The 21,374-nt window shown below is 37.6% G+C and overlaps 2 protein-coding genes across 4 annotated transcripts; both read left to right on the top strand.

Annotated features, from left to right (window-relative positions):
* Nucleotides 1–317: 317 nt before the first annotated feature.
* Nucleotides 318–9,721, top strand: nop2 (NOP2 nucleolar protein homolog (yeast)). 3 transcript variants are annotated; one of them, XM_038284539.1, is made up of 16 exons: nucleotides 318–456; nucleotides 2,660–2,787; nucleotides 2,884–2,926; nucleotides 3,015–3,079; nucleotides 4,795–5,105; nucleotides 5,391–5,604; nucleotides 5,689–5,888; nucleotides 5,969–6,058; nucleotides 6,290–6,377; nucleotides 6,465–6,605; nucleotides 6,685–6,824; nucleotides 6,907–6,996; nucleotides 7,089–7,211; nucleotides 8,638–8,735; nucleotides 8,815–8,951; nucleotides 9,036–9,721. In XM_038284539.1, exons 2-16 carry the CDS (start codon nucleotides 2,682–2,684, stop codon nucleotides 9,473–9,475), a joined length of 2,286 nt encoding a protein of 761 aa, XP_038140467.1. In that variant the 5' UTR covers nucleotides 318–456; nucleotides 2,660–2,681; the 3' UTR covers nucleotides 9,476–9,721. The 3 variants fall into 3 exon arrangements, with proteins under 3 accessions (XP_038140467.1, XP_038140468.1, XP_038140469.1); XM_038284540.1 differs by lacking the exon at nucleotides 318–456 and adding an exon at nucleotides 624–642 and having other exon boundaries at nucleotides 9,036–9,475; XM_038284541.1 differs by lacking the exons at nucleotides 318–456; nucleotides 2,660–2,787 and having other exon boundaries at nucleotides 3,015–3,076; nucleotides 4,791–5,105.
* Nucleotides 9,722–10,476: 755 nt separating this feature from the next.
* ing4 (inhibitor of growth family, member 4) lies at nucleotides 10,477–21,353 on the top strand. Its single transcript, XM_038284545.1, has 8 exons — nucleotides 10,477–10,626; nucleotides 11,051–11,122; nucleotides 12,116–12,282; nucleotides 12,369–12,483; nucleotides 12,568–12,679; nucleotides 12,773–12,917; nucleotides 20,493–20,554; nucleotides 20,647–21,353. The coding sequence occupies exons 1-8, from the start codon at nucleotides 10,590–10,592 to the stop codon at nucleotides 20,684–20,686; spliced, it is 750 nt and encodes a 249-aa protein (XP_038140473.1). The 5' UTR covers nucleotides 10,477–10,589; the 3' UTR covers nucleotides 20,687–21,353.
* Nucleotides 21,354–21,374: the final 21 nt, after the last annotated feature.

Genomic DNA, 21,374 nt, shown 5'->3' with positions numbered 1-21,374 from the left:
CAATTTAAGCAGAATAGGATAATGATCACTTCCAAGGGAGTTATCATTCATTACTTCCCATTGACTTATTCCTGCTATCTGATCTGAGACTATAGTAAGATCAATTGCAGATTCTACTCCATGCCCTACATCAAATCTAGTACCTCTTCCCCTGATGATGCTTGTTTGGTCGTAGGAAGATGACGTCAGAGGAAAAAGACCCCCTTTTTTCCCTTTTTTTTTTACATAAAACATCCAAAGTATTGAGTTTATATTAGCTAATATACTTTAACATGTTTTAGAGAAATTCAGAGTTAGAAATGTTTTTTTAATTTTGTCGAATTTAACCTAAAATATTTGAAAGCGACGAAAGGAAACTACGTCAATTTTGTGCGCCGGATGTTCTCCTGCAACGTGTTGAGGGGAATTCACGTGTGGAAACCTAAAAGTCTGGAGTCTAAAAGCATCGTGTTGTTGGTGAGTATTTGTGTAAGACATATTTAACCTTATCTTTGATGCCGGATAACATATTTAAAATAAAAGTTTTAACACCCAGCTGGGTGTGTAGATATTGTCTTGTAAGGCGTATTTATCTCGTTTGTCCCTGTGGAGCTTATAGCATTAGCTCGCTCATGTAGATCTGACTGCAAACAAAACAGTCAAGTAAGTAATACTGAGTCTGTCAGGTTTAAATCCTACACCTTCTTCTTCATGAATACCATGTCCTCATTAAGGCACATGTTATCTGCTGGGAAAATAAAATGAGTCTGTCTCCTCTGCATATCACTGTCTGCCATTTATTAGCCACGTCTCTGTCCCCATTACAGTAAAAAAATGCTTTTTAGCACATTATCTACTAGTCATTTTAGTTTACATTAACAAGTCACATCAATTTAGTTAATTTTTACACTCTACTTCCAATCATGGTCATTAGTAAAATTGATCATTTGTGTATTACTGTCGTGTAAATATAAATAAATAAATCGGAATCTTAAACCGATCAACATCAAAATACACACCTTTTAGAGTTTAACTCTTGCAACTTTTTTATTTTTTTGCTTCCATTTTCCTATGTTCTTATCCTTCTTAATCCCCATACTGTGGGACGAAGAGGTTATTTCTTTTCTATCACTTTACATCAACTATATTTTCAAAGCTGTTTGATTCCATTTTACCCAATTATTCAAAAATAATATATATTGACGAAGAAAAATCCCCATTAAGACCAAAATATAATATATATATAATGTTGATGAATGTAAAAATAAAATAAGTTAGGATGATCTATTTTCAGTCACTCTGTATACACTAGTTGCACTTCCTATACAGCTGCCCCGGGGCCACACTAACCAGTTTTTTTTTTTTTTTTATAATTATTATTACCTTGTCACAAGTACAGAGCAACTAAGAGAACTCTCTGCATTGCCTTGTAGGGCAGTGGGCTGCCATTGTTAGGCATCTGGGGAGCAGTGTGGGGTTAAGGGTCTTGCTCAGGGACCCAGCAGTCTGTGGGAGTGGGGCTTGAGCTCAGTACCTCAGGATTCCAAGCTCTATGCCCTAGCCAATAGGTCGCCAAGCTGCAATTAAATTGGCGCCACCAAATCGTCTAACCACCAACAGCAGGTGTTAAGATGGTCCAGTCTAACTCCAGTCCTAAATCCTGCTGAGAATCTGTTCACCTGCTCAAATAAAACATCAATAGAAAAATAACATATCAACAGATTGGACTGTTTTTTTTTATTCTTTATTTTTTACAGAGTCTTTGTCACTAAAGGATGTCCTGATGCAACTATTTAATTTCCAGCATGATACTGATATTCCAGCTTTGAGTATCAACCAATGTTGATATCAAACCAACGTTGGTATCAGCATAAATCATGCTTACTGTTATTACTTATTTTGAAGAGTAAAATATTGGAAAAGGCTTGATCAATTTTCATAATTTAAACAGAGAATATTTGGCAACAAAAATAAGCAAGAGAAAAACTAAATCCTATTTTATATCAGTAGGTTACAAACAGTTTAAACAGAAGTTGGGTGTTTCTGTATGCATGCTTATATGTTGTAAACCAAAAAAGTGCAAAAGAACTGTAAACATCTTTCATGTTGCAAATGTTTCAAAATGTCCGCCCTTTGCTTTGATCAATACCCTACATTCTTAGCATACTCCTAACTAGCTTCATTAAGTGGTCTCTTGAAATGGTTTTCCAGAGTCTTTAAAAATCCTTTCCAGAGATGATTTGAAACAAGGCCAGAAGTGTATGAATTGGCTATTTTTTAATTTTTTTATTACTTCAAGCAGGAGGTTGCACTTTATCTAGTGTAAGAATTTGCTCTAATATTTATTTATTTTTTTTTACCACAATCATTTGCTTGCTGGTAAAGAAGATGGTCTCCACTGTGGTGCTGGACCCTCCAAATGAACATAACGTATTTCCATGTCTTTATTGGTCGAGGCTAAATGAAGCCGCCGTAGAGAGGAGCTTGTGGCTCCAGGTCTTAGGAGCCACTTAGGGTTAGGTTTTATTGAAGCTCAGTTTGACAGATCTAGTGTGGTGTATATTTTGTTAATCACTGAAAAATATGTCATTTTCATTGAGTTATTGTTGGTGTAAATGAGTACTGATATAGTGTAATGATAAGTTGTCTCTTTATTTAAGCACATTCTCTGCTTTTTCATTTCAAGCCTTTAGCGCTTAGACATGGGTCGTAAGTTGGATCCCACCACCAAGGTGAAGAGGGGCCCGGGTAAGAAGGCCAGAAAGCAGAAGGGAGCAGAGGTTGAGTTGGCCAACTTTATAACAGAGGGTAATCCATTTATTTAATTGTCACTAATAAAAACAAATCTCACATCCTCCTTTTTTTAATGCTGATTTTGTCTGACACACTGTATTGTCTTTGCAGAAGATACAGGAGCTAAACGTTTGTCAAGTAGAGCCAGAAAAAGGTAACCAGAGGATTCTTTATACAGCCTTTGATAAAACTGCTGTCTTTGTAAAGTATGGTTAATAATGTTGCATTTTTTTTCTTTTCAGAGCTGCTAAAAGAGTTCAGAACCTAAAAAAGCCAGAAGACATTACTGAGAAACAACCAAAAAAAGGTAAATGTGTCAATCTTAATTAATGTGTGACATGTTTTTAAAATGTAAATACAACTTTTACCACCAAGCACATGGCCTATGTGCCTAGGGGTTTGTTTAACTGGTTATTTACAAATCTATTTCCAGCTTGTTTTGCATCCAACTGAAAACTCGGTTATTAATGTGAAAATCAGAGATTTTTCAAAGTGTTTTAACTGTTTTAGTGCATCCAATGAAACAAACAAACAGGGAAATAACATTAGCATAGATGTTCACTTTAAAGCAGACTGCACTATTGCTGCTTGTCATTCATCTTAAACAACAATTAACATTTTTATCTCACCTTTCTCACATCTGTTTAATTCTTGCCCTTCAGTCATTACATCTTGTTCTATTTTGAAGTCTAAAGCAAAACTGTAACTTTTGACTTAAGTGCTAGCTTAATTAAAGATGTATTCAAAGATTCAAGTCAATCTACAGCGCTTGGTGAGTATCGATGAAGAAATGAAACCTACTTGATCAGATATATTTTTGGTTTTCTGATGTGGGATTTAATCTAGTGACCTTTTCTTCAATAGTAACTTCAGTAACTTCTCAATCTCCTGGTCCGAAGCTGCCTGCTACTGATTCCAAAGCACTGAGGTAGACTGTCCCCCCATCTGGACTATGCCTGTTCTAGCTCCTATTTATCCACCTTTCATGTGGAGGCCACTATAAGGATTGGAAAGGAACACCAGACTGCTCGCAAAGCAGTGCGGCACGGGACAAATATTGAAAGCTCATTGCGGGTTTGGGCGGGAGCGGTGATAAGTGACAGTCCTGCGAACTAAAAACATGGTTTAAAACGTAAAATAAAGTCATAAATGATCAGTCTATGCCTATCATGTATATATACATCACAATGTGCTGGATATTGTAGCATGTGCCACCTCATGCAGTATGCGGTGAAGAATCGGCCAGTAATGTGCTCAGCTAAGCACAGCGTGCTTAATTCATCAAGCTAATGACACAAATTGCCTTGAGCAGTAGGCCAAACGTCGGAATCATGTGGGAATTACGTGTGGGAGCAGGACAAACTATTACAGGAGCGGGCGGGAGCGAGACTAAAAACTGCGGATGCGGGCGGGCGTGGGACTGGAAAATCTGTCCCGCGCAGGCCTCTAATTTAGAGTTGAAACAGCCATGTTGGATTTTAAAGTCAAGGCAACTCACTCATTGTGAGTGATTAATGTCCTAACTTCTGTTGATTCTTGTTGTATTTCCAAATGGGAACTCAGGAAATCTAATTTCTGCGTGGAAACAGAATACACTAGAAACACATTCAAATATGAAAAGAAGGGCTTAAGATTCTCCCTTGAACATTCAAATGATCCTGCTGTTAGTCTTTAAACTCTCAAACCAGTGCTGCTTTGCAACCTCTACTAGTGACACATCCTTCGGTGTATGAATGCATGAAGATGGAGAGAAATGCCTTATACACAGCAACTAGCAAATCCAGTTGGTTTTCTGTTTCACTCCCAGATCTAAGTTCTCTAATCATAGAAACATGACCTCCATCTGCTGGCTGTGTAGATATCAGACACTCACAGATAAGGTCTTATTTACTGTTGGATTTAAATACTTGTATTATTCCAACTATTCTATTAAGTTTGTTTTTAATTTTAAATTCTTTCTAAATGCCCTCTCTACCAGTTTGGAGTTTTGAATGAAAATGTAATTATTTTTTCTATTCAAAGGTTTCAGTGATGAAAACAGTAAATGGTTGAAACCTACAAAGAGGAAGCGCAAAATGGATGAGCCTGAAAGTGAGGATGAGAGCGAGGACCAGTGGGAAGATGAAGATGAGGAGGAAGAGGAGGAAAAAGCACCTCTGCAAAAGAAAGGAGGAAAACACCAAGAAAAGAAAAGTGTGGAATTAGGATTGAAAAACCTAGACGACGAAGAAGATGATGATGATGATGCAGAAGAAGAAATGGTTGACGACTACGGTGCAGATGATGATGGCAGTGGAGAAGAAGAGGAAGAGGAGGAAAGTGACGGAGATGATGTATGTTATCGGATTTATTTCTCTCTTTAGATGGAGAATAAAAAACAGTTTTGATAAACTTTTAAAAAATAGTCTTTTATCTTAAGCAAGGGAACAAAAAGCTAATTGCTCATGTCTAGTTTTTAATTGACTTGATTTTCCTCATCTGAAATGCTTCTTTTTAGCATCTCTGTCTTAAAGGTGTCCTTAACCTTTTCAGATGAATGTGTTGTTCAAGGATTACATTTTATAATTGTGACAAAAATTACATTAACTTATTTCATTCTTTGTTTGGATTCAAATTAGCTTCTTCCAATTGAACGTGCCGCTAAAAAAGAGAAGAAGCTAAAGGAATCCATGGCTCCAAGCAGTGATGATGATGAGGAGGAGGAGGAGGAAGAAGAGGATGAGGACGATGAGCAGAAATCGGATTCTGAAATGGATGAGGAGGATACCATCCAAACTAACATAGATGATGTGGATAATTTCAAACTCCCCTCTGCTGAGGAGAGTGAGGAGGGTGAGTCTGGTTTCTGTAAAATCTGACAACAAATCCAGAGAAAATGTTCTGCAACCGATCAAACCTTCATCTCCCTTTTTACAGGGGCCCTGTCTCTGGACCTGAAGACAGTCCATCAGAGAATAAAGGACAACATCGATGTCCTCTGTAATTTCTCAGCAAAAAGAGAGGAGGGCAAAGCCAGGGTGGAGTACCTCTCTCTCCTGAGGAAAGATCTCTGTACTTATTACAGCTACAACGAATTCCTCATTGAGAAATTAATGGATCTCTTTCCTCTCTCTGAGGTCTGTTTTTTTTTTTTCTCTAATAAACTAACAAATATTTGACTGACAGCTTGAAAAAAGTAATTAATTTCCTTTTGCAGCTTGTTGATTTCCTTGAAGCCAATGAAATCCAGAGACCAGTCACAATCCGAACTAACACGCTGAAAACAAGGAGGCGGGACCTTGCACAGGTAGCTGCTCTGACTGAATCACTCTATGGACATTCTGGGTGGATTATTAGCCTTGCTTTACACATGTGTTTTTGTAAGCTGTTGAGGATAGAAATTATCGTAATGTAACATTTTGTAAAAGATTAATATTTATGAAGGAAAGTAAGTCGAAGCCTCATATTTGTGCTAGCGTTCAATTTCAAACAAATGAGACAATTTTAACTAGATGAGTTTCTTTGTTGTCTTGTTTAGGCTTTGATCAACAGAGGGGTGAACCTGGACCCACTGGGGAAATGGTCCAAAGTGGGTCTGGTCATCTACGACTCATCGGTCCCTATCGGTACATTTCCCTTTCGCTGTTTTACATTTATTGAGGAAGGGTGTTGAAGAGCTTGGGTTGTGATTGTCCTGTTTTGCTTAAATTCAGGTGCAACCCCAGAGTATCTGGCCGGTCATTACATGCTGCAGGGAGCGTCCAGTTTTCTTCCTGTCATGGCGCTGTCTCCCCAGGAGGGGGAGCTGGTGTTGGACATGAGCTCTGCTCCAGGAGGAAAGACCTCCTATATTGGTAAGATGCGGTGTGTTTACTCTTACTCCTATCTGTAAATTATGTGTTAAAAATTTTAACTCGTTTTCCACATGTTTAGCTCAGCTGATGAGAAACACAGGAGTGATTGTAGCGAATGACGCCAATGCTGATAGACTGAAGAGTGTGGTTGGAAACCTTCATCGCCTCGGGGTCACAAACGCCGTGGTCTGCAACTATGATGGCAGGCAGTTCCCCAAGGTAACCTCATTTCATGTGTGCACACATAACATTTGTTTGGTTTTATTTAATGTTTCCTGAACTGAGTGGATGTTTGATGCAGGTCATGGGAGGTTTTGACAGAGTTCTGCTAGATGCTCCGTGTTCAGGTACAGGAGTCATTGCAAAAGATCCAGCTGTAAAGACCAGTAAGGTAAAAACTCCCCAAGTTATCTTTGTCTATTGCTCTCAGTAAGGTTTTAATTGTGAACTCATTTTCCTTCTAATCCTGCTTTTTCCAATCAGGACGAGGCAGATATCCTGCGCTCTGCTCATTTACAGAAGGAACTGATTTTATCAGCTATCGACTCTGTAAATGCTGCATCTTCTTCCGGAGGATACCTGATCTACTGCACATGCTCAATAATGGTATGTGTTTTCACAGGATGGGGTTTATCCATCACTGCGAATTAGCTGAAGTCTGATTAATGGTTGCAAGACAACTCAATGCAGTCACTGTAACATACTAAAATCAATTCATTCATAATTAATCAAGCCAATAATCCTTGAAATCATATGATATGAAAGATATTTTATGTCATATTAAGTACGCGTGTGGTCTGAGGATCTAAAGACAGTAAAGGTTATGTGACATGCTTGATTAAAACATTTCAAAGTCAACTTTAGGTGTGTATATGTTGATATATGACCTTTGCACTTTGTTCAGAGGATCTCCAAAGATGTTAAGATGTTTAACTTGGTGCACATTTAGATTGTGCACCGAAAACGGGAAATGTGAGTCACTCTGGGTGATTCTATACCATGTATTAAAAGTAGAAATTTTAAAGGTTAGGCTGATATTAATCAGTTTCTTTATATTTAGTGTGATCTCTTATGGAAATGCATCCATACCTGTTCAGGTGTTTTCATCAGGGGCGGTGGTGGCCTAGTGGTTAGAGTGGTGCACTTATGCTCTTAGAAGGTTGCAAAATACCCGGTTCTAAACCCGTGGCCTCCACTCTGGGTACTTGAGCAAGACCCTTTACCCCACACTGCTCCCCGGGTTCTTTACACCATCACCACATTCGCCCAATTGTACATTCGTAGACCGATACGCAGTTTGGTGGCCTCTTGGCGTGAAGTTTTTCATGGGGAGTGAAGTTTTTCATGGAAAGTGGCGGCCTAGTGGTTAGGGTATTAGTAATTAGAGGTTCTGAGTTCAAGCCCCACTCCCACAGACTGCCACTCTGGGTCCCTGAGCAAAGACCCTTAACCCAGGGTGCTGCACAATGGCAGCCCACTGCTCCCCACGTCGATGGGTTAAATGCTGAGAGAGAATTTCCACATTTTGGGATAATAAAAGGATTTACAAATTAGTTTATTTACAAAATTTAAAATTAAATGTCTAATTAGGAAATGACTAAACGCATCATGCTTGACATAAAAATAGTTTAGAAATAGGTAATGAATTAACACAGATATAAAGCATCACCAGCTGCTGTGTGTGCTGTATGCAATGATTTGGAATGATCGGAAAATATTTTTTATCAGTAACTGTTGATCTAAGAATTTCTTTTAGGCCACAGCTACAATTTATTTATTTTTTTGATTAACAATTTCTCAAACACAAATGCATCTACAAAATGTCTCGATTGGGACAGAATAAAAGCTTTGATATTACTGGGAAAAAAAATAAACAATTGTTTTATAGATTTTGATGGTACAATTGAAGGTTGGAACGAGAGAACCAGTGGCCAGAAAATTATTTAAATTTGCCATTTATATGTCTTAGCTTATTTTTCCTCATTTAATTTGTGTGGATGTCCTAATTTAAGCTCTGATTGTCTTCTACCAGGTGGAGGAGAATGAGTGGGTGGTGGATTATGCCTTGAAGAAAAGGAATGTCAAATTAGTCCCAACAGGACTTGATTTTGGAAAGGAAGGCTTCACCAGGTACTGAAAGTTAACTATATGTTCTCATAAAGACTAAACATGGATTACTAAACAGAAAAACTTTCTATATCGTCCTTAGTTTCAAGAAATATAGATTCCATCCCTCCCTGAAACTCACACGCCGTTTTTACCCACATTCCCACAACATGGATGGATTTTTTGTGGCCAAATTTAAGAAGTTCTCCAATGTGATCCCATCTGCTTCAGCTGGGAAAGGTAACTCTTCCTAAAATCTCCATCTGGATTATGAATTGTTACCCTGTTTAGTGTTATGATGTAACTCTCTGGTGGTCATTGCAGAAGATGAGAAGACGGAAGCTTCTGAGGCGACTGAAGTTACAGAGTCTCCAAAAGAAACGGTGCCCAAAAACAAGACGGTTAAGGATGCTCCAGCAAAGACGAATGCCCAAAAGAAAAATGCCAAAACTAATGGGGCAGCAGCTAAGAAACAAAACATCAAGACTAAAGGACAGCAGGACTCTCAGACTGGGCCCAAGAAGGCAAAGATCGCCAAAATGGGTGGAGAGCCTGTAAAGGGGGACCAGGTGAAGAAAGGCACAGTGGAGAAGCCTGCGATGAAGAGCCCTGATCAGACAAAGGAATCAAAAACTGTCAAAAAAGATGGAAGCAGATTTGAGAAAAAGCAAACCAAAATAGGGAAAACGCCCTTGAAGATGAAGAACAGAATGGGAAAGAATACATTCAAGAAGATGAAACACAAGTGGCCTAAAAACAAATAAAGGCTGGGATGTGAACATTGAAACCTTGTAGGGCCATATTAAAGACCTGACTCTATTTCTCTACATTTAAATAATGTTTGGGTCAATGTGTTCCAGTGTTTTAGACCCATATGTGTTAAATATGACATGGCTGTACGATGATGAATTTGATTCACTTTTTGTTTTTTATCAGATATATAGTGATTGTAGGTTTTCTGGAGGTGAGAACAACTCCCATATCCAATTAAATAATATTTTAAGACGTTATTTTCTCCCATTCTGTTCACTGGTTGTTATTGGATTCGATTTTTCATCTTAAAGGTAATTAATTCCAACAGTAGAAAGCTAGTTTTAAATCACTTAAATGAATAGAACAATTTTAGACCAAAATACATTTAAACATTTCTGTTAATTGAATAATAAAAAAAACTGCTGTTTTTTTGTCCATCTGCAGCATATGACATTTATAGATTGAAGGAAGTAGATGGAATACATTTTTGATATTTCAAACAACGGTTGTTTTTTATTATTAGTTTGTATAACATCAAAGGTAATCATTACCATGCATAAATCTATTGGTGTTCATGAAGTTATTCCTGAGTTGCTTAAAGGATTTGAGGGAATTTAGCTGCAGCTTTGGATGTGCAAGCGCAGAGAAACATGTTTTTAAAGGAATATAACTTTATTTGAGATTTAGTTTACCATAATGAGGAAATGTACCTAAAGCTTGATGGTTTTTATATCAAGTTGTTTAATTTAAATGGCTTTCTGCAGCTTCTTTGCTGATGAATCATTTGATGAAAAACTAAAGTGCAAACAAAATCCACTTTACCTACTTTAATAAGAACAGTATCTCTACACTAGAAATGCATCAGTTCAAATGGTTTAGGTCTACGAAATAAACTGTTCTTCAGTTACAAAATAATTTGAACCGGGGAGCACAAATGATAAACCAGTTTAGGGGCCAACGCAATCTATGGCCAGTATTGTTTATATGTTAGAAGAAGAGGGGCTTTGTTTCTATTTAATTTAAGGTGATATGTGAATACTTTAGACATAAAGGCAAAGTTTCTCTCCTAAAAACCCCCGTTTGGTCCTTTTCCAAACGGAAGCTGCGTTGTTTACCCTTTCCAAGATGGCGGCGGGCATGTATCTGGAGCATTATTTGGACAGTAAGCTATAAATACGGCTTTAAACCATCTTCTACATGCTTAGCATAATTTAGTCAACACATGCTTTGTATATAATTATAATTTATAGCGCGTGTCTGGTTTTACATGGAATTGAACCCCATAACGTTTCCACAACGGTCAGTCCGTTTGGGCCCTGTCTATTTCCTGGAGAAGCGCCTTGCAGCGCGGCTAAAATGATGCTGCAATAGTTCCTTAACCACACAGGCAGTTCTTCAATACTATATGCATTTCAAACTATCTAAATCCACACACACAGCTATATGTGTTATGTTCGTTGAATAAACTCAAAAATAAATGCATTTCATGTCCAACACTTGGCTGGCTATCGCTCGCATCATTTTCTTTGATTATCAATGATGCTGCGATTAAACATGTCGGGTTTTTTCCATCTTCATCCATTCAGGTATAGAAAACCTTCCCTTCGAGCTGCAGAGGAACTTTAATTTGATGAGAGATCTCGATCAACGCACAGAGGGTGAGACTGATCTGCAGTGAAACCAATTTAATGCGAAAACAGGCAGAATCCATGAAGTAAAAGTCGCCTTTAATCACAAAATCCATTGAATAGTGGATTACATATTAAAAATGTAAAATTCCATTTTAGTGAATTTATCATAGTCAGCACTGTCCATTTTTATTGTTTTTGTAAAAACTTTTTTTAGGTCCCATCAGGGATAAGTGCTAATAAACTTGATTTTTGTTCTTCTTTTGTTACAACTAATTTAAATCAATTTTGTTAATTGAAGATCTGGAGTTTCGTAGTTTTCAATTTCCTTGAAGCTTTACATATTTGATTAGAGCAAAAAAGCAAATCAACCTTTTGTTTTAAGATGTATGTTTTCTTAACCAAAAAAATGACATTTAAAAAAAAAAATGTCGCTCAAATTTGTCATTAGTTCTTACTATTTTTCAACAAAAATAAATGCACTGCAGAGATTTATCAATTTTTTCCCTCAGAACTTTAGAACAAGATATTGACGAAGGCAAATATGGTCTGATTATTTTTTCTTTTGTTTTTTATATCAGTACAGCCAACAGAAAATGAATGATTAATGAAAGCAAAGCATCAAAAAAATTCCTGATCTTAAATCCAGTTGAGATTTTGTGACATTTGCCATTTTATAAACATAACCTCACAAATATACCTACTTTCTGATGTGTAAGGCTGGGAGAAACCTACTGTAATCCAAAATCCCTCTAGGATGGAGGTTTGATTGCAGCAAAAGGGGGTTTCACAAAATATTGATTCAGAGACTAAATAACAATTCACATCATGCTTGTTTTATTTATACAAAGAATTGAAACAAGTTTTACACTTTTTTTATTATTGAAATTATAATTTCTTTTCCCCAAAACAATTTTATTAATTTATTTCTGTGTAACAAATGGCATTCTTAATGACCATTAGATGCATTTTAGATATAAATGTTGAAAAATATAACTTAAAATATATCTTTATTTCATTTAGACTTAAAAGGACAGATTGACTCTCTGGCTAAAGAATACACGTCTAACGCCCGGACTCTGTCATCTGAGCAAAAACTGTCCCTACTGAGGCAGATTCAGCAGTCCTACAGCAAATGCAAGGAGTTTGGCGATGATAAGGTGCAGCTGGCTATGCAGACCTATGAAATGGTTGGTACATCTTTAAATGAAAGAAAAAAAAATTGAAATTATACATCAGAAATCAGCTTGCTGAAGAGATACCTTTTTTGTGTCAGGTCGACAAACACATCCGCCGCCTTGACACAGACCTGGCTCGATTTGAAGCTGATCTGAAAGAAAAACAGATTGAGAGCACTGACTATGATTCCACCTCCAGTAAAGGAAAGAAAGGTCCGTATGTGTCCTTTGTATTCACTCCTTTTTAGTGTGTGTGTTGATGACTGGAAGAGTTTTGTAACATGTGTGCGATTTCAGGAGAATCCAGACAGAAGGAGAAGAAGGCTGCTAAGACGAGATCTAAAGTGAAGAGCTCAGATGAAGATGGAAGTCCCAAGAGTGCGCAGAAGAAAGTCAAACTTTTTCAGCAGTATGTTTTATATCTGCTGCTATCCTTGTGTATGGGTTTTGTGTTTCAAACCCAAAAGAAAACTCATTTGATGTTTTCTCTCCATCCCATTAGAGGGGAATTCAACAGCCCTTCGTCCAACTTTGGCAACGTTCATCCATCCGATGTGCTGGACATGCCTGTGGACCCAAATGAACCCACCTACTGTTTGTGCCATCAGGTCTCCTATGGCGAGATGATTGGCTGTGACAACACCGATGTGAGTTTGGTTTAATCTATGAACAAAACTAAAGTCTCTGCATCGATTTTTATTTGAAACAGATGTTAACCCATTAGGAACTTATTTGACACATGCTTGTGTGTCGTGTGTAGTTTTGTCTAAGATTAGAAAAATGCAAATAGCTCAGATGAATTAAAGACTTGTAGTTTATGAAATATTCAATAACCTTTTGCCCCCCTTCAATTGTATTTCCTACAATACTTTAGGGCTGCAACAACGAATCGATAAAATCGATAAAAATCGACTTTTAAAAGCGTTGGCAATGAATTTCATCATCGATTAGTTGTGTTGCGCGATTAATGCGTTATCCCCCGCGCCGTCATCACTGCCTCTTGACTGAAAGAGGAAGAGAAAAAAAATACGGCAGAGCGAGCCAGCGCCGCAGGTGCAGTGTTGCCAACTCAGCGACTTTTCAGACCCCTCCAGCGACTATTTTTCAAAAAAGCGACTAGCGACAAATCTGGCGACTTTTTTCGGTGTCACTGGCGGCTTTTGGAGACTCTTACGTGAAAGCATGTATCGTTCCTACTCTGCCGTGGGGCGCCTCCCCCACCCCAACCGCGTTTTCCCGCAGGAGTCCCTCTCAGCGCTGCAGTCAGAGCCTCAGCGTCCAGACTGCAAATGAAGCGCGCATGCACCGGGATTGACGGCGCAAATTGATCACAATAATTAAAATAGCCTGCGCTTTGTAAAGTGAAAAAAGTGATAACATGCAACTTTTGTCAAAAGAAATTAACATGGCACGGAACCACCCTGTTTGTTTGGTTTTAAAGTGGGGAAACGTAACGTTAGTTTCTCAGGTAGCTCATCTGATGCTTTCCTTACCGTGTTAGTAGGTTACAGACAGTGATAAGGTTGGCTACTTATTTTACCTTTAATTTCATTTGAATTAGCTTAAGCAGCGTTTACATTTACTTTATAAATAAATTAACTTGCAAATTATGAGGGCAAGGCTTTTAAAGTTTAAATCTTCTGGCAAAGATAAAGTAAAGAAGATCCTGCAATTTATGGAAGTAAAGCAGAACAAAATCCAGCAAGATCAGTAATATGTCAATTAATTATATGCCACATTCCCATGTAAATTGGAGTCTTTAGAGGATGTGTTTTTTTAGCACCCCTAGTTCTCTCATTTTTATTCCAAATACAATTTATAATTTGAATCACAGGGCTATTTTTATCTCTATGGTTCAGTATTTTCTCAAGTAGCAACTTTAACTGCTATACTTTCCTGTCTTAAAAGGCAGAACTCTTCTAGTCTAAAAAAACTCTTTTTTTGCGCTTTATGAAACAAAGTACCCTATATTTTGTGGATGTACAGCTACATTTCTCATGTAAGTTTGCGTAGTTTTAACACAAACATTTATTTTTCATATTGCACCAGTACAGTTAATGAGCAACCTGTACTTGTGTGCTTGTTTGTTCTGTCTAAAATGTTTATTTTGGAATAAAGAGGTTAATATAAAAAATATTTTTTGTCCGATTCATCGATTAATCGAAAAAATAATCGTCCGATTCATCGATTTTTAAAATAATCGTTAGTTGCAGCCCTACAATACTTACAGTTCATACATATATATTGTAGCTACAGTGGCTGATATGATGTGACCAAAAAACTAAAGTGAAAAATTGTGGTTGTGTAATACTGTGTTCAGACCGTATGGGTTTAGAGCATCAAAGAGACCAACGCCTCAACTTGGATGCTTTTGCACATAGCAGTGAGACTCTTATTAAAGAAAGGATGCACAGATGCCTCTGACGCGTTGGAAGGAGCTTCCTTTGCTGAATTTTTATGTTCGACGATAGATGCAGTCGTGGCATTGCTTTATTTGATGTGATGAGTGAGGGGAAAAAAGTCATTCTTTAGCAAGAAAGTACACCTCAAAATATTATTGATGCAAGTTGGTTCATCATTGAAGTATTCTATTATCCTGAGCCATAGACCCCAGCATATCAGCTGGCAGTAGCACAAGGAATCCCAAATGAGAGCCCCCTCCAACCGGCTAGGTTCTCTGTGATTTCCTGTTGCCATTCATAACAACAGAAAGTGAACATAAAGCTCTTTTTATGTATACGGTAAAAGCTGCAAGTACCAGAATATAAAACTGAAAATTTTTGGCCTGCAAGTTTTAAAGCTACAGTGTGTAATAATTACAGGGATATACAGTCAGAAATGTAATATATTATACATAACTATGTTATTTTATCATCATCTACGAGCTCAGCCTCTTAACCTTAATATTTGCGTTGCCTTAGAATTCGTTATTTATAATTACATAGGAGCGGGTCTCGCAGCCATGGAGGCAGACATCTTTGCGCTACGGCAGCGCAGAGCCAACAAACTAGCGATTGCGAGATCGCCAAAACGTCACAACGATGTAGAAAAAATAACGGGTATATTTATTATCTTAAGTCTACATGAAATCAATACCCTACACAGACTAATGAAATACTATCTGTAAAATTATCGATGTAAATAAACCTCATCACTTGAGAAGGTAGGTGATGCAGACGTCGTGGAAGACATTTTGTCCCGTAACGCTCGCCGTACTGTTGGGGGGGGGGGGGGGGGGGGGGGGGGGGGGGTAGAAGTGGTGGGGGGGAGATGTTCATGTTGCTGCAGTCTGCAGTCTGACCGCTAGATGTCGCTAAAAGTTACACACTGTAGCTTTAAGATTTCAGGTTAATGGAGGTATTAATTTAAAACGGTTTTAAACCAGTTGAGAAAATATTTAAGTTCCAATGATCAGACTCTCATGCTACGTTCACACCTAAAGCAATATTAAGCTTCTGCTGCTTCAGTTAATTTTTAATGCTTGTCAACATTAAGGTCAAATGTCCAGTAAGGTGTGTACAGGTGCCTCTGATGCTTGTGGTCTTGCGTTCAATGCCAGACTTTGCTACATTTGCTTTGATAAGTGGGTAAAAAGTAGTTTCACTATATTTTTATGTGAGAAAGTACCCCTCAAAACATTGTTTGTGCAGTCAGTGCATCAAGATTACCATCCTGCCTTAAAACATTATTGCGCTGTTGGAGCTGCACAGATCGCTACATACTGGCGGTTCACTCTCACTGGGAATCCAGCTGCAGCTGCGGGGTTCTGCTACTGTTTGGGGCAACTGGAAGTAGATATTAACGTTTTTTCACAAACTGCAGGTACCAGGATAATAAAAGCGAATATATCTTACAGCATTTTGAATCTGCTTTTAACTACAGTTTGTAAACTTTCCTGATAGTAAAGAATTACAACAATCGAGCGTTGAAGTAACAAATGGATGGACTATTTTCTCAGCATCACCCCTGGACAGGATATTTCTAATTTTTGCAATATTCTGCAGATGAAAGAATGGAATTCTAGAAACCTCTTTCAAATGGGATTTAGATGACAAGTCCTGATCAAAAATAACACCAAGGTATTTTACTTTATTATCTGAAATCAGTTTACAGGTGCTGGTCATAAAATTAGAATATCATGAAAAAGTAGATTGATTTCAGTAATTCCATTTAAAAAGTGAAACTTGTATATTATATTCATACATTACATACAAACTCATATATTTCAGATGTTTATTTTGTTTAATTTTGATGATTACAAATGACAACAAATGAAAATCTCAAATTCATCATATCAGAAAATTAGAATATTACCGAAGACCAATAAAAACAAAGGATTTATAGAAATGTTGGCCAACTGAAAAGTATGAACATGAAAAGTATGAGCATGTACAGCACTCAGTATTTAGTTGGGCCTCCTTTGGCCTGTATTACTGCAGCAATGCGGCGTGGCATGGAGTCGATCAGTCTGTGGCACTGCTCAGGCGTTATGATAGCCCAGGTTGCTCTAATAGTGGCTTTTAGCTCTTCTGAATTGTTGGGTCTGGTGTATTGCATCTTCTTCTTCACAATACCCCATAGATTTTCTATGGGGTTAAGGTCAGGAGAGTTTGCTGGCCAATTAAGAACAGGGATACCATGGTCCTTCAACCAGGTACTGGTAGCTTTGGCACTGTGTGCAGGTGCCAAGTCCTGTTGGAAAATGAAATCTGCATCTCCAAAAAGTTGGTCAGCTGCAGGAAGCATGAAGTGCTCTAAAACTTCCTGGTATGTGGCTGCGTTGACCCTGGACCTCAGAAAACACAATGGACCAACACCAGCAGATGACATGGCACCCCAAACCATCACTGACTGTGGAAACTTTACACTGGACTTCAAGCAACGTGGATGAAGTGCCTCTCTTCTTTTCCTCCAGACTCTGGGACCTTGATTTCCAAAGGAAATGCAAAATTTACTTTCATCAGAGAACATGACTTTGGACCACTCACCAGCAGTCCAGTCCTGTTTCTCTTTAGCCCAGGCAAGACGCTTCTGACGCTGTCTGTGGTTCAAGAGTGGCTTGACACAAGGAATGCGACAGCAGAAACCCATGTCTTTCATACGTCTGTGTGTGGTGGTTCTTGAAGCACTCACTCCAGCTGCAGTCCACTCTTTGTGAATCTCCCCCACATTTTTGAATGGGTTTTGTTTCACAATCCTCTCCAGGGTGCGGTTATCTCTCTTGCTTGTACACTTTTTTCGACCACATCTTTTCCTTCCCTTCGCCTCTCTATTAATGTGCTTGGACACTGAGCTCTGTGAACAGCCAGCCTCTTTAGCGATGACCTTTTGTGTCTTGCCCTCCTTGTGCAAGGTGTCGATGGTCGTCTTTTGGACAACTGTCAAGTCAGCAGTCTTCCCCATGATTGTGTAGCCTATAGAACTAGACTGAAAGACCATTTAAAGGCTTTTGCAGGTGGTTTGAGTTAATTAGCTGATTAGAGTGTGGCACCAGGGGCCATCAATTTTGAACCTTTTCACAATATTCTAATTTTCTGATATGATGAATTTGAGATTTTCATTTGTTGTCATTTGTAATCATCAAAATTAAACAAAATAAACATCTGAAATATATGAGTTTGTATGTAATGTATGAATATAATATACAAGTTTCACTTTTTAAATGGAATTACTGAAATCAATCTACTTTTTCATGATATTCTAATTTTATGACCAGCACCTGTAATCCCATCCAAATGAAGTGACTGACTAATCAGCTTCTTTTTCAAAGACTCTGGTCCAAATACTATAACTTCTGTTTTTTCTGCATTCAGGAGCAGAAAGTTAAGAGTCATCCAGGTTTTTATGTCTTCAAGACATGCCTGTAATCTATGTAATGGGTTAGCTTCATCTGGATTTATAGACAGATATAGCTGGGTATCATCAGCATAACAGTGGAAATTAATCCCATGCTGTCTAATAACTCTACCAACTTGGATCTTATATATAGCAAAGATAATTGGTCCTAGCACTGATCCCTGTGGTACTCCACAGGTAACCCTGGAGCATGGGGAAGATTTGTCATTAATGTGAACGAACTGAAATCAATCAAATAGCTAAGATTTAAACCAGTCTAGTGCTGTTCCTTTAATTCCTACAAAAATATTCAAGTCTTTCTGAAAGAATATTATGATCAACTGTATAAAATGCAGCACTGAGATCTAACAGGACAAGTAAAGATACAAGTCCATTATCTGAGGCCATGGGAATATCATTAGTGACTTTCACCAGAGCTGTTTCAGTGCTATGATGATCTCTATAGCCAGACTGAAACTCTTCAAAAAGGTCATCATTGTGTAAGTGGTAGCACACTTGTTTTGGCAACTACTTTCTCAAGAATTTTAGGTTAGAAAGAAAGATAGGTCAATAATTGACCAAGTCATGTGGGTCAAGAGACAGTTTCTTAAGTAAAGGTTTAATTACAGCAACGTTAAAAGCCTTTGGTACATATCCTTGTAACAGAGATAGATTAATCACATCTAAAATGGAGGATGAGATCAAAGGAAATACTTCCTTAAATAAACTACATACAAGTTGTAGGCTTAGATGAAGACAACAGATTTTTTTAAGTCTGAAAGTTCAACTTGATCAAAGCAGTCTGAACCTGGTTAATATTCTATGGCTACCTCAGATACTGCCTCGCCTTCCAGAGATAAACCAGTAGTAGTTAGAGGAGTGCTAAGGATCTTATTTTTAATAAGATCAACCTTTTTTTAAAGAATCCCATCAAATCATTACTGCTAAGGGCAGGTAGGATGGACGGTTCAACAGAGCTATGGCTCTGGGTGAGTTTGGCAACTGTATTAAAAAGATATCTAGGATTATTCTTATTCTCCTTTCACTAATGAGGACAAATAGGCTGCTCTAGCTTTACAAAGGGTCCCCTTATACATCAGTAAACTATGATTATCCTAGCCTTTTATGTAAATGCAGTGCAGTGTAACCCTATTATAAATACGTTTATTTATTTTTCATGGTTTTATGCTAGCACTGCTGCAGGAGGAGTGATAACGGCTTGGATCAAGTGACTATCTCTCAGCCAGCTCCCAGCCAGTGGAGGACAAATTCAGATTTCCTAGCTTTGGCGTCTGCCGCTTTGGGTTTGCGTCAGCATTCAACTCAAAAACAAGCTTCACCTGATGTGAAGATATCCAGTGATAATGCGGTTAACACCATAGACTTTGCATGTAAACTGGCTGTCTGTGAAAATACACGGATTTGAATGAAATATACGTAACAGCCTTAAACTAATTCTTGGTTGAATCACATTTTGACCTGCCGTATTGGATTTTAATCTATCAGGAAGGAGCATCTTGACTAGGCATTAATCGCCCACTCTCCTTTGCAAAAATACTCAGCCAAAAACATCTATTTACTGCCACATTTTGATTGTCAGACATGCTGAAAGTATGCAAACAATGGAATTCTGCAGCGAAGTAAATTATATGCAACAACAGTAGCCACATGCTAACAACATATGAGGGTATCCTGCTGTGTATTTGTCTTTAGGAAACTCCTCACCCAGTACTCCTAGTATGCTTCCCCAGTGATTGCTTTTAAACCAAATAAACCTGGTCACATAGAATGCATTTAAAAAAGGATTTATTGAGATCTAAACTTGACTTGAGGATTACATTTTATTGTTAAGACCATAACAGTGCACAAGTTTAGAAAAGGAATTTACATCTTGTGTATAATAAAAAAATTATTCTGTAAGTTTGTTCTAAATTTGCTCTGATATTTTGAAAAACATGAAAAAAGGTTTTATGCATGCATCTCAACATAGAAAGGACTGAGCTAGAAAACACTGCTAAAGGTGGTGTTATATGTTTGGGTTTAGTAGGTTACTTTAAATCATGGCTCTAAAGTAATCTCAGTTTCATTATAGTGGTTAATTACGAAAACACAGACAGGGGTACACATTTCTGCAACCACAGTGTTTTAAGTTTTTATTTAGATAATAAAAACTGGAAATCAAACAGGCATGTATATACTTTTCATGTCTGATATATTTATTGGATGCAAATATATTTTTAAGTATTTTAAGTTGTTAAGGCCTATGCCATATCCTTATAAAAATACAACTTTGAACTTTCAGTTCTTCACTGCATCTTTTGAAAAGCTTGGTTTAGTCCAATTGTTTGGTCTGTGCTCGAGTAAAAGTATTTTAATTTCCTTTTCAGTGCTCCATCGAGTGGTTCCATTTTGCATGTGTGGGCTTAACAACCAAACCACGGGGAAAATGGTGAGGAAAATCAATTTGTCATCACTGTGTGTAGCAGAAATGTTTTAGAGTTCATACAGGTGACCTTAACTACATTTATTCTCCTTCTGCAGGTACTGCCCACGCTGCTCTCAAGACAGAAAGAGAAAGTGATTCAACTGGTCACTGTGGACCAAAATAAAGATCCATTGAATGGAACATGAAAAAAAGTTTTGTTAATACATCTTTAGCTTCACATTTATGTTTGACATTTGGTGCTTTTTACTTTTTGTTTTACATCCTTGCCTTGGTCTGATGCGTGTGAAGGAGCCAGGTGGTTACAAACGTATTTAATTTTTGTTTTAATAGAAAATGTTTTTTTGTTTTTTTTTTCATTTAGCTATCTTTGGTGCTCTTTTTGTGACTTTTTCATTTATTTTGTCCACATTACTAATATACACTACAGCTGGCCCTTTTGATTTTGTAGTTGTAACATGAAACAATACTGTATTCACATGATGTTCACACATACAAGAAAAAAACTTTCTACATATTCTTAATGAAATGAACCTGAAATGTTTTTTTTTATTGTTATATTTCCCTTATTTGAAATTAAAACACTATTTTTAGAAGAAAAAGATAAAGATTTGTGACAGCATTAGATGTATGTCGTAGTGACATAGGCCATTTTCATTTAACTTTTTTTTTTATTTCAGTGCTGCATAGAACTTAAAGACATTTCTTGAAGAGTATTTTTATTTCTGTAGCTGAAATATTGGTGCCGGGTTGAGGGGATGATGGGGCTGTCAATCATTTCAATACAGCTACTACCTCAAAAAAACATTCCTCTGGTCTCTGTCTT

This window comes from Cyprinodon tularosa, unplaced genomic scaffold (genome assembly GCF_016077235.1).
Source record: "Cyprinodon tularosa strain WSP-4 unplaced genomic scaffold, ASM1607723v1 ctg2, whole genome shotgun sequence".
In the NCBI taxonomy this organism is placed as follows: Eukaryota; Metazoa; Chordata; class Actinopteri; order Cyprinodontiformes; family Cyprinodontidae; genus Cyprinodon; species Cyprinodon tularosa.
The sequence above is the reverse complement of the archived record's forward strand: the minus strand, read 5'-3'. Positions and strand labels throughout refer to the sequence as shown.